Here is a 17,872-nt window from a genome sequence, read left to right as displayed (position 1 = left end):
ATTCACAACGGAATGCATAGCTGATGCATTGGAAAAAAAATTGGATGACTAGTAATTTCCTACCACTTAATTCCGAAAAAACAGGGATTCTAATTATTGGACTAAAAGAGTTTTCTTTTAAAACGGTGTCATATTAGCCATAGATATCCATTATAAGGGCTAGATGGAAGGATGTCTCGTCTGCGCTGCTGGCCAATGGAGGTCGACGTCCGCACCCGGCAGCCAGTTTTGTCTCAGGCAGCTCGCTCACTCGTAACATTGTGTTTAAATGGTGAATGTACTTTTTAACCATAACTTGCTCAATTTTCTACCGATTTTCAAACAGTTTGGTTTGTTATAAACGTCAGAGATGTAGTTATGACACTGCATACTAATGAATAATAAGTGTATAAATAAATAATCATCCAGAATCATAGCCACGTTAATAACGTTTGTAAGAAACCAAACCATTTATAAATCCATCAAGATTTCAACGAGATAAGAGTATTTGTGTTCGTGCTGATCACTCATCTTACATCAGGTACCACAGAGCCCGCCAGAAAGCTTGCCTGTGACAAGATGGCTGCCGGTGATGACGATAGATAGAGACTCCACCGTAAGACATCAAGCCTTTATTATGGATATCGATGATGTTAGCAGTACCTATAACAACTAATGATCGTCGCAACGGAAATGAATCAATCAAAACTTTAGCTGGAAAATAACTTTATTCTAGAGCTGCTATAAAACCGAAACAATCTCTGTTACTTTAATTTCCTATTATCACTGTAAAGCCGCTTTGAAACAATCCTTTGTTAAACTTGACTTGAAACTGTGGCATTAGCGAACGAATCCAAAGACATACAAATACATTTTGAAAAACTCTGAAAAACACTCTGGGAAAGTTATGCTGATTGAATCTGATCTTGAGAGGACAGGCCGAATGTTTGTGATGATGCCTAAACATTATTAGTACATGACGTAACTTTCTTGATGTCCCCTTTCAAGAATGAGATAATCCAGACCATTTTAAGCCAGGCCATCTGACACCCATTCATCTGAATCAAACGTTCAAAGGACTTTGACATCAATCGTTCCAGTTTTTTTTTTTTTTTCATAAACAAGATGTGGGGACAAGTGTTCCAGCTGAAACAACAAAAGGCCAGAGTTCCCCTTTGAATCCCCAGAAGTGCCAGAGTATTTTGGGTCACTGGCTTTCCATTCTGTGGTTCATCTCGTGTTTTTTCTGGCCTGGGAAATGCACTGAAGGAAGTTGGTCTTGCATGAAGAATATAATTACAGGTGGTTGTGTATCAGACATATATCCTCGGGTTAAGGGTGGACCCGCTGCTAATACATAAATGGGGTATTGCCGCTACCAGACCCTAAAACAGAGTCGTTGATCATGAGAGACAGAAGCCAACTGAAAGCATCTACCGGGCTTAATGGCTTACAGGGCCAGCCGAAAACGTTCCCCTCCACCACTCCAAATGTATCTGGTGTCCTTGAGCAGATAAATATGTGCTAAATGAATCAATGATCACTTTGCACGGCAGCTAAACGTTTGCAGAAATATTATAGAAGTGGGGATGTGTGTTGCTCTAATATGGTTCTCATAAAAACACTTCCTCGTGGGAAGCAGCTGGGTGCAGTGAAGTATTGCTTTCTTGCAGGAGACACATTATAATATATCCTGTCATGGTCTCACTCCAATAGGAGGCTCCTTCTACAATAGTCTCATTATTGAGAGTGTCGGATAGGAAATATCGCTCGCATTATTGTGTAAAAACACAACATATTTGTGTCATTATGAAAGCACAAAAAACTTTACTGCTCTATAATGTGATTACTGTATAATTGGGATCCATTTCCCTCTAAGGCAATTCGCCACGGGGCCTCATGCGGCACAAGTTGCACTGCCTTAAGGCCCTGATAACAACCTCAAATATAATATACGTATAACGAAATAACCAAAAATGTCCACCCCAGTTTCTGAGATTGAAAGTAAAGTTGGCCTCTAGTGACTTCACCAAGTTTCTTCAGCTCATCAATCATTTAATCTGTGTAAACCCTGCCCCTTTTTACATTTTTTTCTGTTTTAATAATCCATTTTTTTGTATTGAACTAATCAAATAAAAGTAATTGAAATATATCAACACAACAAAGGTTGGCAAGTGTTTTCCCCAAATTCAACGGAAACTGCAACTTTTAATGACTTCTGCGGCCTCAAAATCGAATCCCTCACAACAGCACAAATCTGCAAGTCAGGTGTTGTCTAAGGCCCTGTTTACACGAGAACGCTCGCGGGTGAAAACGTAAAAATATTTTATCAGATGTGCCTTTCGTTTTTGAAGCTTAAAAACGCAAAATAGTGAAACCACCCTCCACAGTGAAAATCTTAAAAACGCTCCACCGCCGCGTTCCCGTGTAAACGGTTAAAACGCAAAAGTCTGCTCGACAGTGAAGATTGTACGCAGGCGCGTGGACTTGGTGTTGTTGTAGTATGCACTCCTAGCCGCCTGAAGTGCATACTACATTGAATTTCACACACTTTTGCGTCACCATTTACACGCGGATTAAAACGCTCGTCTAAGCGCAAAATAAAAAGTGATGAAGTAAAGCCACTTTTGCGTTTTCTCTTCAGAATCGCTTCCGTGTAAACATAACCTCAAGCACACCTTGAGCAACTATTCAAGGGCTTCATTAGTTGCACCAGGTGTGCTTGAGCTAGAACACATGTAATATCTGAACTGGCTAGGTTTGTTGAGTGTCACGTTTGACTGCATGGTAGATAAATAGTTTAAAAAATGGTCCAAAATGTTAAGACAAGATAACATCGCCCTTCACAAACAAGGAACAGGACAAAAAGATAGCGAAGGGATGTTCCTAGAGACAACGTTGGAAGTATAGTTCGCAAGTTAAAGGAACAGTGATCACTACCTGGACAGGGCAGAAAGAGGAAGCTGTCAATGGCTTCAACCAGATTTCTGAGAAGGCAGGTTCAGAAAAAAACGTTCCGTACTACACCACCACTGACCCAAAAGCACTGGAAAACTGCAGCATGTGGAAGGCAAGATAGATCCATTGAAGTATCAGGAGATCCTAGGAGAAAACGTCATGTCGTCAGTGAGGAAGCTGAAGCTTGGGCGTCACCTTTCAACAAGACAATAATCCAAAGCATACCTCAAATTCCAGCAAGACTTGGTTGCAAAAGAAGTCCTGGAAGATTCTACAGTGGCCATCACAGTCACCTGACTTGAACCCCATAGAAAACCTCTGGTGGGATTTGAAGGAAGCGGTTGCAGCACACAAACCCAAGAATACTACTGAACTGGAGGCCATTGCTCATGACGAATGCGCTAGATTCCTCAGAAGTGCTGCCAGAATCTGGTGTCTGGTTATACATATAGTTTGCAGCAGGTCCTTACAGCAAAATGGTGTTCTACTAAATACTAAAGATGCTTGCCATGAAAGGGTTGAATCATTTTAAAAGTTGCATTTTCAGTTGAATTTGGGGAAACCACTCGACACATTTGTTGTGTTGAGCTATTTCAATTACTTTTGTTTGATTTCATTTTCAAATTTTGCAAATAAACCTGAAGAGGGCTGAATAATTTTGATCAAAACAGTATATCACAATACAATATATATATATTGTATATATATATATTGCTTCTACAAAGGCTAGTTAATTTTCAGTGAACTTCCTTTAAAATTAGGCAAAAAGAGCTTAATGAGATAAACATTATATATGCGGATTAAATTGTTAAATGGCAGATCGATACATCCAACTATTACAAAAGTAGTGAAACAATGACTTGAGTATTGCATTTATTTTTCCTGATCTCTGGACCTGACTATTCCTTTCATCACAACCTCAAATCTCTACACCCACAGGTAGAAACCCTCCAAACCAAAAGGGGAAAAGATCTGTATCTGGAAAAATCACGGCCACAACTTTTCAAAAATATCATTTACAGTCAGTCTGTTGATGACCACCCAAAACTAACAGAGAGAACCATTATTCATTCTCAACAGAAGCCTCAAAGCCACAAACTCAACTGTACAGTACTTTCTTTCTGGCCTCCACGGATCTATAAATAGGCTGCATGATTCTTTTCGCTTTTAAGCAAAAAGGTGGTGTCCTAATTGTTTAGACAAGGTCAGTCCATTTTAAAAACATGATTTACAAAATAAAATTGGCTTCTCCGACTTTTTGGATCCTCGGATCTGATCCGTAAGGTATGGGCGGGATAAAGAGGAAAAAAAAATCTATTGATTGGTTTGGTTTGTTGACAGCCATAGAACAAGCTCCCCCTCTACTGACCACACAACGAACTACACATTGTGACAAATGCACTTCTCAATGTAATTTAAAACGAGACAAAACAAGCATTAAAAATAGCTAAAATAACTAAGATATAAGCTGACATAATATTTCGCAGTTTAATTTGTTCCCCCATTTTTATTTATAAACCAGGATTTTCACAGTATTGGAAATTCAGTATGAGGGATGAACACAATCTTTTCAGAATGAATATATATTCATTCTGAAAAGATTGTGTTCATATATTTTAATACTTGATTTCTTTTTTTATTAACAATAAATACCCTCTAAATTGATTGTAAATACTAAAGAACATTCAGTTATTGAATGTTTAAACTTCTGGAACTTTACTATTAATATAATTTATGGGGGGGGGGGGGGGGCATCAAATACTTTACCAATGGTGAGCCTTGAAATGGGACAGTCAAAAATGCTGATTTTAACACTTAAAAGCATCTATCTGACTGCTGCCTAAATATATATTTACCATTCATTTTGTGCATATTACTTAATTCATAATGAACAAGCTGATCAGTATGTACATATATGATCTGTGAGGTGCTTTTGAGCCAAACTCAAACACACAGGGCAAGCCTGCTGCACAAAACGTACAATATTATACAGTACATATACAGTAGGAACACAAATTTAGGAACCCTTCTCTTCCTCTTCTTCAGGTGGTGCTGGGTTGTAACCATTTCCTTTTTCTTGACCGACGCCTGTGTGAACCTTAGCAATGAACTCTGTGCTAGTGAGGGCCTGGCCCTGTCTGGGACAGGTGGGCTTTACTGGCAGATGCTCGCCTTTGTCTGTGAATAAGCAGAGGAATAGAGAACATTGATTGTAAAAGCCATTTATGATCGTGCAGATATGATCAAACAGAACGCATCTTCGGGTCTTCGGGTGGGGTCATAGAAATATTTGAGTGAGATTGTGTGTTACCTCCTGGTGCAATGGGCTTCATGAGGCGGTTGAGCTGAATTGTCCAGTGTTTCATCAGTTGAGTGGAAGTAGACTGACTCATCAATTCTCTCTGTGTAGAAAATGTTCGAAAGTCTGAACACTTAAAGTAATAGCACATGATTTGAGGTGTCATTCAAACCCTTTTTAGTTAGTCCCACACTTTTCTAATCTCACCTCTGTGTTGTGTTGACTGCTCTCCTGTGGTTGCTGGATGATGGGTGGTACGGCAGTGGAAGTCGATTCATGGATAGGTGCCTCCTTTTATACAATAAAAGCCATTTGTTATAACTACTAAAACAAGTTGTAATCGGATGATGGGCGGTCCAGCCAAGCAATCCTTGCGTTAAATCATAAAAAGCTATTTGCTTTTATGTGAAGCTCATACAGACCTGCCCTGATCTGAAATACTGTGTGAACTATATAGGCACATGGACTTTAGCCAATCATAAAAAGGGCATTCACACACACACACACACACACACACACACACACACAAAACAGTAGCAAAACACCTTGTTTAAAGAAAGAATACAACAAAAAGTCAAATTTTGCTCAAAATCTTATTGACAATTCTGTATATTTCAACTTGGTGTGACGTGCATTACTATTCAAAAGTTTAGAGTAAGGTTTTTCACTTTTATTCAGCAAGGAAACTTATTTATTACTTTACTACTATGGATTAACTTAACTTTTCCAATCATCAAAGAATCCTGAATTATTTTTATTATGTTTTCCACAGAAATAATACTAATATAATATTGATAATAATAATAAATGTTTCTGAAATCATCAAATTAGAATATTAGAATCAATTCTGAAGGATCATGTGACACTAAAGACTTGAGTAAAATGACTATTAAATTGTTATAGTTCACAATATTACAATTCTCCCTGTATTATTGATTTATTAATTGCAGCTTTGGTGAGCTTGAGAGTACTTAAAAAAATATTGACCCCAAACTTTGCACTTTAAATACCTGGATAATGCACTTAAATAACAGAACTTGGACACTTCATGCACTCAATTATCACAGAGGCGCATCATCAGACTCCGACAGTGAATGACAAAATAACCTTATAAAATGCATACACTACATGGTTACATGAGTACATAGTGTTTGTGTGTTTAGTGTGTCATCTGGGATGTCATTAGTCATCATGTGTCATATAGTGTGTCAATTTGGACCAACTCTTGTCTTTCTCTATAAATGGAACAAAATATAAAACGCTACAAAATTGTTTTCATCGACCCTACAAAATACACTGTCCCTTTACTATCTAAAGATAGTAAACACCAACTCCCATTGTGCCTTTCTCTCACCTTTGTGCTGTGTTGACTGCTCTCCTCTGGTTGCTGAGTGATGGGACGTGTTGCGATGGGGGAGTCATCCTCAGTCTTAAAAGCAAGAGTTTCCAGATGACTTTGGAGGAGGAGAAGTTCTGCAAGTTTCTTCTGTTCCTCTGCAAGTTGCCTACAGGTATAAATAAAAACACTTAAATTAATGTATTTTTGGTCCTAATACACAGTGTCCATATATGTTGGCGATGGTGTGAAATGTGAATAAAAAGAAATAATTTGAGATTTGCGGTACCTCTCTAGTTCCCGTCGGACTCGACCCTCTTCTAAACGGGCGTTCTGCTCCTCTGCAAGCTGCCTGCAGGTATACATGAACACAATTAAGAGTGTGTTTCTTGTCCTAATACAACGGTCTCTACATTTGTTGGGGATGGTGTGAATACAATGAAATAACTTGAGATTTACGATACCTCTCTAGTTCCAGTCGGACTTGGTCTTCTTCTAAACGGGCGTGAATCTGAGCGTTGAGCGCCTCCTCCAGTTTAAGTTGTGTGAGCTCTAATTCATGGATCCTCTTCTTCTGCTGCTGTACTTCTTTCTCCATCTCAGTCAATGTAGTTGTCATCCTCTCCTTGGCCTACGCAAGCACCAACACCATCAACTTCACCACTGTTTCTAACATTATAATGTTGTTGCATCTTGATGACTGATTTGGGCTTAGTAAATTACTTAACGAGGATGTATTGAATTAATGAAAAGTGAACAGTAAAAAAAAATGTGTAATGTTACAAAAGATTGCTAACTCAAATAAATACATATTTATGATATATAATCCTGAAAAAACATCCCACAGAAATATTAAGCAGCACAACTGTTTTCAACATTGATAACAATAAGAAATGTTTCTTGAGAAGCCAATCAGCATATTAGAATAATTTCTAAAGGACTATTTCTATGATGATTTTTTCATGTGACACAGGAGACCGGAGTATTGATGCTTAAAATGTGGATTTGTCAGTTATACAAGTGCATGAATGTGTTAGATCTTGTGTGACAACACATTAACAAAACCGGATGAAAAAAAAATAATTTTTTTTCTCTTTATCTCACCTCTTTAGTTTCTTCGAGCTGTCTCTCCAGTTCTCTCTGTACTGTCTGCTGTTTCTCTCGCTCCTGCTTCTCTTCCTCTTTATGTTTTGCCTCTACCTCCCTCTGTTTCTGGGGAACAAACAAACTATTTTTAAGGCAAGTAACAGGCTATGTTTACTACTTACTCAATACTGCACAGTACACATTGTACACAACCAACTATTTTTTTTTTATTTTTTTTTAAATAGTATGTGAAACAGAACATGCAAGGTTATGGTTTTTGATCATCACGTGGCATTTTTAAAGGGATACTCCACTTTTTTTGGAAATAGGCTCATTTTACAACAGTTGAATTTTACCATTTTCGAATCCATTCAGCCGATTTTCTGAAATTTAGAGGAATACCAGTAACCAGACAGTTTCTGGTCTCATTGACTTCCATATAGGGCTGTGCAAAAGTTAATTGCGATTAATCGCATCCAAAATAAAAGTCTGTGTTTACATAATATATTTGTGTGTGCTGTATATAATAATTTTGTATATATAAATACCTATGCATGCATGTATATATTTAAGAATTATTTGCGCTTAAATTCTGTATATATTTATAAATACATAATCTATATTATATAAATTTAAATATTTTATATATGAATAACACATTTTCTTAAATATATACATGCATGTGTGTTTATTTATATATACAAAATTATTATATACAGCACACACAAATATATAATGTAAACACAGACTTTTATTTTGGATGCGATTAATCGCAATTAATTTTTGCACAGCCCTACTTCCATAGTATGTTTTTTTCCTACTATGGAAGTCAATGAGACCAGAAACTGTCTGGTTACTGATATTCCTCTAAATATCAGAAAATCGGTTGAATGGTTTCGAAAATGGTTTCGACCAACACAATATTCCGAGGCCCCACTTTCCTCCACATACAAGATATTTTCGGTATTTCTGATGCAATTATGACAAAGCTGCTTGTTTTCAAAATTGTATACGGATATATTGATTATTTAAAGTGGTGATTTACGTAAGCAATAAGGTACTCGAGGCAAGTGCTGTATCGTGAATAAATAAGTTGTTAGGCACGACGCAAAGCAGAGTAAGCCCTTCGGCCGTTACTTATTCACGATACAGCACTTGCCTCGAGTACCTTATTACTTTTATAAAATGGTTACCACACAATAAAAATATTATAGTAAATAAAATATGTATTAGTGCAACTTTCATGAAGTAAAATCACTAAAAGCCTTCCTTCCGCTAGAAAAAATAGTCCCTGACCGTGAACAGCAACAACGATCCAATGTGTAATATGCATGAAAGCTCAAATAAAACAACAACATAGGAACTGCAGTGTTGCGCAGTGATAAATAGAGCCGTTGGGTGAAGCGGTCGTAGCCTTTGACCAATCAGAATCAAGGATTTGAACTAACCGTATTATAATTTAATATATGAAATAAATTACCATCAATAAAATAATGGTTGTGGTTCACACAGTGCAGATAAACTGTAGATGAGTAATCTGATAGCATTAAATCAGTTACTTGAATGATGCTCTCGATGTGTTGCTCCAATCTCTCCGTTTCCTCCTGCTGCTCCGAAGCGGAGTCCTGCGAAACCTCATCTGCTAAAGGTTCACTGTTGTTACTCTGGTTGCTCTGGCTTCTCTGAAGGGTTTCTCTCTGCTTGCGTCTGCTCAATTTTAGCTCCTGATGTAGAGAGCTCTTACCCTCGGCCCTCAATCTCAACGCTGTCTGGATGGCTACAAAACACGGGACATCATGCCTCAAGGAACCAGGACACTTCGACAAGAAAGCAGCGGTGCTGAATATGGCTCCTCACCTTGTACCCAGTCTACTCTCTGTTTCAGGTTTGAAGCACTCATCTCATAGGTCCTGATGTAGGTCTTCACACAGAACAGGCAGCGTCGCCCTTCTTTATCAGGGAGATTCTGAGTGTGAAAGAGACATGAGAAAGTTATGATACCTTTATTTTACAGTGGAATACACTTGCTAATTTACCTCCACCACACAGTTGTCCTCCAGCAGGATCTCTCCTTTCTTCTCCTTCAGGTCCTCGTTGACAAAGTACGTCAGGCTACTGGGCTTTAAAACAAACCAGCGCTCCTGCCAGTTCCTGCGAACGTGCCCCTTCTTTAACAAGTAACCCTGATGGATAAAGTGAATAGGAAAAAGATAGAATGTGACTAAAAGACTTAAGATTATTGTAAATAGTTGCGCCATCTGTTACACAATGCAGGAAGTAAAGGACGATGATGCAGTGTTAAGAATCAGACAGAATCAGTAGTTGCAGATGTTTGTTTAAATTATTGCATTAATTTAAGTGCTGTCAAACGATTAATCACATCCAAAATAAAAGTTTGTGTTTACATGATATATGTGGGTGCACTGTGTATAATTATATTATATATATATAAATACACACACATGCTTGTATATATTTAAGAAATATTTTCATGTACATAGATTTATATATAAATGTATATTATATATAAATATTTTATATAAATAATATTTTTTTCTTAAATATACACGCATGTGTGTGTATTTATACATATACAAAATAATTATACACAGTGCACCCACATATATTTTGTAAACACAAACTTTTTGGATGCGATTAATCGTTTGACAGCCCTAATTGATTTACTAGGATTCCCATTATTAGATGCCAATTCATAATACTACATCAACCTAGTGTGCTGCACGCAAAGCATCAGTCACCTTCTTGATGGTGTTGTGGTACATCTCCATGAAAACTTCGTCCACAGCGAGACTAAAGGCTTCCTTACACTCAACATGCAAAAGCTGGCCTGCACTCAAATGTTCCAAGAACTCCCACACTGACATGCCGTCCTGAAGATCAACATTCTGGGACAAAAGTTCCTCCAATAACGTCCCATCCCAATCCAGACTCATTGCACTGGAGATTTTCTTCAGCAGGTACTCCAACTAAATTGACAAAGGCATTAACAGAGTTCACACGTTAGCATCAGCTACAGATGAGCTCTTAAAGACATGGATGAATCTCACAAAAAAAAAACACATGTACGGTCACATATATTACAAATCTGGATAAAGAAAATAAAACCTAATTTTGTTTTGGAGTTTCCCACAACAGGTTTACATGCACAAACGTTCAAAAACACTTTCATTTTCTCAAAATATACATATAGCCAATTGACAATCACTTTATTTATCGTATACTTTCGGCTTTTACAGAACGTTTACATTCACAGACAGCTACATTACACACTGCATGAAAGGGAATATTCGTAAAAGCATAATAGTGCCATTACTTTTACTATTATTTTAATTAAATTATTAATATAAACATAATAAAATATATTAAAAAATATGTATATAACGTAAGGTTTCATATTAAAGAAAATGATTTTCTTTTATTCTGTTGAATTTGCGTAGAAATATGACAATCTTGTTTGGTTTCATGAGATTCACCCTTACAAAGGGATCATAAAACATATTTTCAAAGGGTTTCAAACAAACCATGCTAGCTCTATGTTGAAGAAAACCAAATGATGGGTTCGAGAAGAGAGAACACAAATGCATATGACAAAAAACAGCAAGAAATGAAAGTGATGACATATCCTCAAATTTGGTTTCTTGATAAAAATCTACTTTATAGACTAGTGTTATCACCAGGAAACCATCACATCTATATGAAGTTTTAATCCTCGTGTCACTTCCTTCCTTAAAACAGATGCATAGGAAAAAGCGACACCATAACGTAGCTTTACACCACTTAGACACTATCTGAATAATAAACTGTGGATTCTCGAGTCTTATTTTAAGTGTTAACTCTCACTTAAGCATCATAAACTGCTGCTATTCACAAACATAAGACAAGGCATTTTATTAGTGCGGACAAAGTCTAACCAGCATTAGGCGGTGGCATTTCAACATATTCTGTAAAACATCCAGCCTCTAAATGTGTACGTCTGTTCGGAGGTATCTGTATTATTTTGCTGAACAGGAAATAACATTTATAAACAATTATATTCAATATCAGCGAGAGTCTGGTTATATGTGTGCATGGTGATTTGCAGCTACGCCTTGTCTTATCTCTCTCTATCTGACCCTCTTTCTTGTTTTCTCTCTCACCTCCGGTTGAATGATGACTAATGGGTAACGGTCTTCTGAGAGCAGGTTGAACAGACAGAAGAGTTTGAAGCAGTCTTTCTGTGAACACAGGCGCTGCTGAGTGCTGGGCTTGAAGTTCTTCTTCGATGTCAATGTCCAGCACAGCTCATCAAAGGTTTCCTTATTAAACGTCCCCTCTGTGGCCTGTAAATGCACACAGAAAACTTTACATGACACTGTTCGCCAACAGACATTGCTTGGTGTACAATTAAATTAAATTGCAATAAGCATTTCTCTTTTCTTAAAGATATAGTTTCCCTTCAATTTAAAATTCTGTTACTTAGTAGCATATCATTTCAAACCCACGTGGAACACAAATGCAGAAATATTACAGAACGTAATGCACGTTAAGGGGCTTTTGAACACTTTAAACATTCTCCATTTGTTTCATGGTCATATGAATGTGAAATAACATGAGAAGAATTGGACTGAATGTGCACTTGTAGTGTTCTTTAAATATTAAAAGTAAGCGCAGATATAATGTTAATGAAATAAAAGGCCACTTAAGTGTACTATGCTGCTTAACACAAACTAATAATGTCAAATGAATAAAGTTGTTCTTCATTTTTTCTTTAAAGTACACTAATTTTGATGTTAAAGTACTGTATAAGTACTTGGTTATAATTTTAACTGTATTTGAGTACATATATTTTAAATGTGCTACATTGCAACTTCATCATTACAAATGTGTAATTACAAATCTATTTAATAATACATTCCTATTTAAATATATCATTTTTTAGTTTAACATAAATGCTTGTCATTACACTCAACAGTATATTTTAACCATATTTCCAAGTCAACAAAATTATGAAATTACATTTAAAAATGTTCTAAAACTCTACATTGGGTCAAAAAGCATTCCAACATTCAACTAATAGCATTTAATGTAAATGTAATAAAATACATTTTCAGTTTATTGTAAATAGCATTCAATCATTTGTCCAGTTTATTTTAGCAATACTTTTTTAAAAGTATGCTAAAGTGTTTTTTTATTATTATTTAGTTATTTATTTTATTATCATTATTTGGTTAAAGGTTTATGTTTGTAAGTATTGTATGTATGTTCTGTTCTTGCAATTCCACTTTGTATCAATGGATAATATGGGCGTCATTCTCCATATTGGATGGTGAGGGGTAAAAATCAATAAAAACAAACTTTGAACTAAAAGTATGCTAAAGTGTACTTCTTTTTCACAAAGGAAATGATGTAAGAATTTAGATTTTTGGGAATTCTGGAGAGTTCTCAGACCTTTGCCAGGATGTATTTGTTGAGGTAGGGCATGTAGCCCTGGTTGGACACCGGCCCATTGTTATTGTCCTTAAAGTGCTCCTCTAATGCCACAGGGTCATGAGGAATATTCAGCGCCGTATAGAGATTGTGTGAGAGAACCTGGTGGAGAAACACACACACACACTTGTTTTTATATCATTATAGACTCTTAATGGTTTTATACTGAGCTAATTATATTTTCTAACCCCTAACCCTCTCACATAAACCTGCATTTTTCACATTTTTAAAGCGGTAACACTTTACAATAAGGTTCATTAGTTAACATTAGTAAATGCATTAACTAACATGAACTAACGATGAGCATTGCATTAGTTACAGTGTTTGTTAATCTTTGTTAGTTAATATAAATACAGCTGTTCATTGTGTGTTCATGTTAGTTCACAGTGCATTAACTAATGTTAACTAATACAACCTTTGATTTTAATAACGTATTAGTAAATGTTGGAATTAATATTAACTAAGATTAATAAATGCTGAAGAAGTATTGTTCATTCTTAGTACATGTTAACTAATGTTAACTAATGAACCTTATTGTAAAGTGTTACCTTTAAAACAAAGTATGATTTATACATTTAATACTTTTTAAAATAAGACATTTGAACACTTTCTGGTTAACCATTAGTTGAAAACATTCAATGTTAATTATAGCATATGTGATCTTGAGGGGAACTGACTTCATAACAGTATGCCCCAAATAACCTAGAAACTAGTTGGGTAGAAGTAATTGCAAAAATGACATAAAAGTGAAGTCAGTTCTTTGTAAATGCACTTCTTAGTCACTCTTCAGCTGTGAAATGAGTTGGATATAAAAGTTATTGACATGATCATGGGACCTTGTTCTGATATGACATACAATCAGCATCTCCAACTCACCTTTATATAACACACAATAACAGTTTTACACACAAGAAGAGCAAATTTGCAGAAAATGCTCTCAGTCCAAGACCAAGTTCTAACATGTCTGTAAAATTATGCTGAGATTTTAAGCAAAGGGTGGACCCAGGACATGTTTAAACACGAGAAAGACTGTCAAAGCTGTCTGCATGCTGACTGCGTCCTTTGGTATTTATTTTCATGCTCACAGACCAGTGATGCCATTAAATTCCCCCATCAATATCCATAAAAACAAATCAAATATAATACAAATAAAAAAAGCTATAAGACAATCTGATATAATTTATTAATGCATGAGGGTGTTATATGCACCTATACCCATATTTTGAGGGAGTAGTTGTACCCAAAAGTGAGCTAAACCCGTCAAAACCTCTTTTTGGGGACATTAATATTTGTTAAAAAATAAAAATGGTAAGTGTGTGTGTGAGTGAGAGAGAGATGGACAATATGGCATGACTTATTTGGACTGCTGTTCCCTTTTCATGTAAGTTAGCTCTTGATAAATTAACTACCACCACAGATGTTGAAAACATTTACAGTGTAGCCATTTTACGTGTATAGAGTTAAAGCAAACAACACATTGAAACACGAGACAAGTTAAAGGTATAGCTACACAGGTGGTCTGACCTTTAGTTGCGACTTGGACACTTTTCCGCTCTGCTCTACATCCAGAGACGTGAACGCGTACCAGATGGACTTCAGCAGCTCGCTTTGTAGATCCATAACACCAGTAATGACACATCCTGCTCACATTCTGAGACAGATACCGCTTTAAATTGCGGAACTGAGACATAGGCTGTAGTTAAAAAACCTTGTGAGCTGCCTACCTAGGCAGCGTTGTGGGCAACACAGGCGCGTGCCCTACCGCTACATTATGAGGAGGATTAGAAACGCGTCTATGATGCCTTGAATGCTGTCTAGATAGGACGCTCGTTAGATTAACACACAACCTGAGTTGTAAAAATGCACCAGCTGGGAGGGACAGTCACTATGCTTAAAAAACTCAGTCTACCGTCCGCCAGTAAAATGCAAGTGCAACTGAGCCACAATAAACAAAACCTCAAAATTCTTAAGTAGCTTAAAGGCAACAAATTACAACAGCAATAAGCGCAACAGTTTAGGAAGCTTGTTTGAGATGTGTTGCCTACACTGCGTTAGAACGGTGGAAAACTATAAACAACAACAACAATGGTGCATCTGGTGGCGTTTTGGTTTGAATCAATTTTTTGATGAACAAGTCACAGGATTATTCGTTCTCCGAGACTTCCCTGCCTTCAAAGACGTAAATAGCCAACGATTAGAGTCAGTGTGGGTTGTAAAGGAAGGCTAACAGTACTGAATAAACGGTTTAGTGGAAGAACGAACAGGAAAATCTTATTGGAACGAAAATAATGAATCACTGATTCGAAACCTGATGGCAAAATGAACGATGCTGGAATAATGACTGATTCGAAATCAGTCATTATTCCTGCATCGTTCAGTCTGCCATGTCAATCAATCTAGTTCACAACCAGGAGAGAAATGGAGAATAAGAATTGTGATTAATCTGGTTAAAAACTAACTATGAATTTATTTTGGCTGCCATTTCTATAATTTAAAATCACAGTAAAGAGAAGAAATAAAATATAACATCTGCTTGTCATCTGTAGGCCTAGTAAAATGACACTTAGCCTACACACTGCGAAATCTCAGTAAATTTGTAGACGCAAATTGTACAGAAGCCTATTGTTCAACTGAAACAATTGAGTGAATGATTCAATGATACACGTGTGACGAATTGACTAACGTACTGTAAACTGTTGATTGTTCTTGGAGAATAAAATCGTGACAAAGTAATTTTCTTTTTTTGTCAACAGATTCAAAAGTTAAAATCCCCACCACTGCATGCATATAGGACATTTGAGTGGGTTAACTTATGTGAAGTTACAGTGTTCTGTGGGTGTGAAAGGAGTGAGTGGATGCACTTGTTTCTCTGGTCAAGGTTCACTCATGCAGCCCAGGTAGGAGTGAATCTTTTAGTACTGCAGGTTTGTTCAGCCCCATATAGCTACTTTGATAGTACAGGGAGTTCTTAAATAGTGTCGCAATATCGGCTCATTCATCGTATTCTATAAATATTCAGATATTTTTCTTGACTCATCTAGCATGATAAAGAGAGAGAAAAAGATACATTAAAAGACCACTAGAGGGAATGTGTTAAGCATTAATTTATAAATAACATCAGTTATAAGTGCATATGTGTCTTCTTGAAGTCTATGATCTTGCAGTATAAGAGAAAACGGCAAAATCAACATGTACAACACATGCGAGAATAAAATGTCAAATTATAATTCAGAAACTTCTTCAAAGTCTCAAGTACAGACATCAGGTGATGTCAAATACAACTTCATTTTATCATGCATGCCAAATGCATGATATGCAACCTACAGTATATAGAAGAAGCAAGCAAGTCACATTAAAGGAATATTAAGGGTTCAGTACAAATTAGGCGATTTTTGGACAGGCTAATTTGAGGCATAATGTTGGCTACCACAAAATTAATTTTCAGTTCCTCATTTTCTTTAAAAAGGCTCAAATCTGGGTTATAGTGAGGCATTTATAATGAAGTAAATCGATAAATGTTAAAATACTCACTTTTCCGTAAAGCTACAAAATGACTGTAAAGAATATGCATGATAAAATGATTTTAGTATGGTGAAAAAAACCTAAAACAAAATAGATAAATATACAAATAAATCAGACTTTTCACTGTAGTTACATCCAACACAATGCTGTAAACAATAAAACCCTAAAACGACTGTAAAAATAATTTAAAACATCTTTACAGCTCAAATAAAATTTATATGATTTAATAAAAGTGCTTTTATAAAATTATAAGGTTCACATTTATGCTTTTAAATTGTCTCCATTTATTTCTATTTTATTTATTTTATTTAAAGTTAACATTTAAAAAAAAATTGTTGACATCATCATTATGTCACAAGGGTAAGACACCACATGAAAAGAGCTTGATGCTTAAAATTGTCCTCACTAACCAACACTTTTAAGACTTTAAGAACCAACACTTTTATCAACCTGACTCATGTCTAGCTGACTGACAGATTGTCAGACACAATGTATTAAAGAGCTGGCTCATGTTCTGAGGAGAGATCTGGCATTCTGATATCATATCTAGACATTCTGTACTAAAGAAGGCTAAGAAGGTCAGATCGAGTCGTGCGTAGATCATATTGTTCTCTCTTGAGTGTTCAATCACACCTGCACTGGTCGAAATGTACATATGTACACCCTCCCCTCCCCGCCACACAGAACCAGCCCACCTTTGACACATCAGACCCCCCTCACCCCGATTCTATCCCAAATACACACTCATTTACTACCGTAACAGACACACAAGATTGGGAGAGACAGTCAACCTTGACAGGATGCATGCTGATGTAATTGCCTTTTGCTTCCTCTTGGTGCTTAACCCTGATACACCTCCCACATCCCAACTTTGCTTATAAATACAAAAAAAGTGAATGCTGCTCCTATTAAGAGAGTCCGACTTCATAGACACGGACAATGTGTTTAAGTGGACGTCTGGCATACAGTAGATGCACCCTTTCTTGACTGTGGGATTTCAATTTGACGTTAACTCAAAAGTGGAACTGACAGGTAAGACTTCGTAATCAACTTATACAATTTCGGTATAAACAACAGACAAGAAATTAGTTTATTTAGATACTCTTAACATAAATGTGTGGTTTCATTTACCATCAATTCTGTTTGATAATGATATTATAGTGGACCTGATTAAGAAAAAGTGGCTTCAAGATAAGGTTTTCCAT

The 17,872-nt window shown here is 36.3% G+C and overlaps 1 protein-coding gene across 1 annotated transcript; it reads right to left on the bottom strand.

Moving 5' to 3' along the window:
• Positions 1-3,797: 3,797 nt before the first annotated feature.
• On the bottom strand, positions 3,798-15,265 carry def6c (DEF6 guanine nucleotide exchange factor c). Its single transcript, XM_039668328.2, has 14 exons — positions 14,670-15,265; positions 13,107-13,247; positions 11,816-11,998; positions 10,418-10,645; positions 9,695-9,841; positions 9,516-9,624; positions 9,218-9,435; positions 7,677-7,784; positions 7,037-7,203; positions 6,862-6,924; positions 6,591-6,741; positions 5,444-5,527; positions 5,249-5,339; positions 3,798-5,115 (listed from the first exon to the last, which is right to left on the bottom strand). The coding sequence occupies exons 1-14, from the start codon at positions 14,763-14,765 to the stop codon at positions 4,955-4,957; spliced, it is 1,947 nt and encodes a 648-aa protein (XP_039524262.2). The 5' UTR covers positions 14,766-15,265; the 3' UTR covers positions 3,798-4,954.
• Positions 15,266-17,872: the final 2,607 nt, after the last annotated feature.

This window comes from Pimephales promelas, chromosome 24 (genome assembly GCF_988280905.1).
Source record: "Pimephales promelas chromosome 24, fPimPro1.hap1.1, whole genome shotgun sequence".
NCBI classification, from domain to species: Eukaryota; Metazoa; Chordata; class Actinopteri; order Cypriniformes; family Leuciscidae; genus Pimephales; species Pimephales promelas.
The sequence above is the reverse complement of the archived record's forward strand: the minus strand, read 5'-3'. Positions and strand labels throughout refer to the sequence as shown.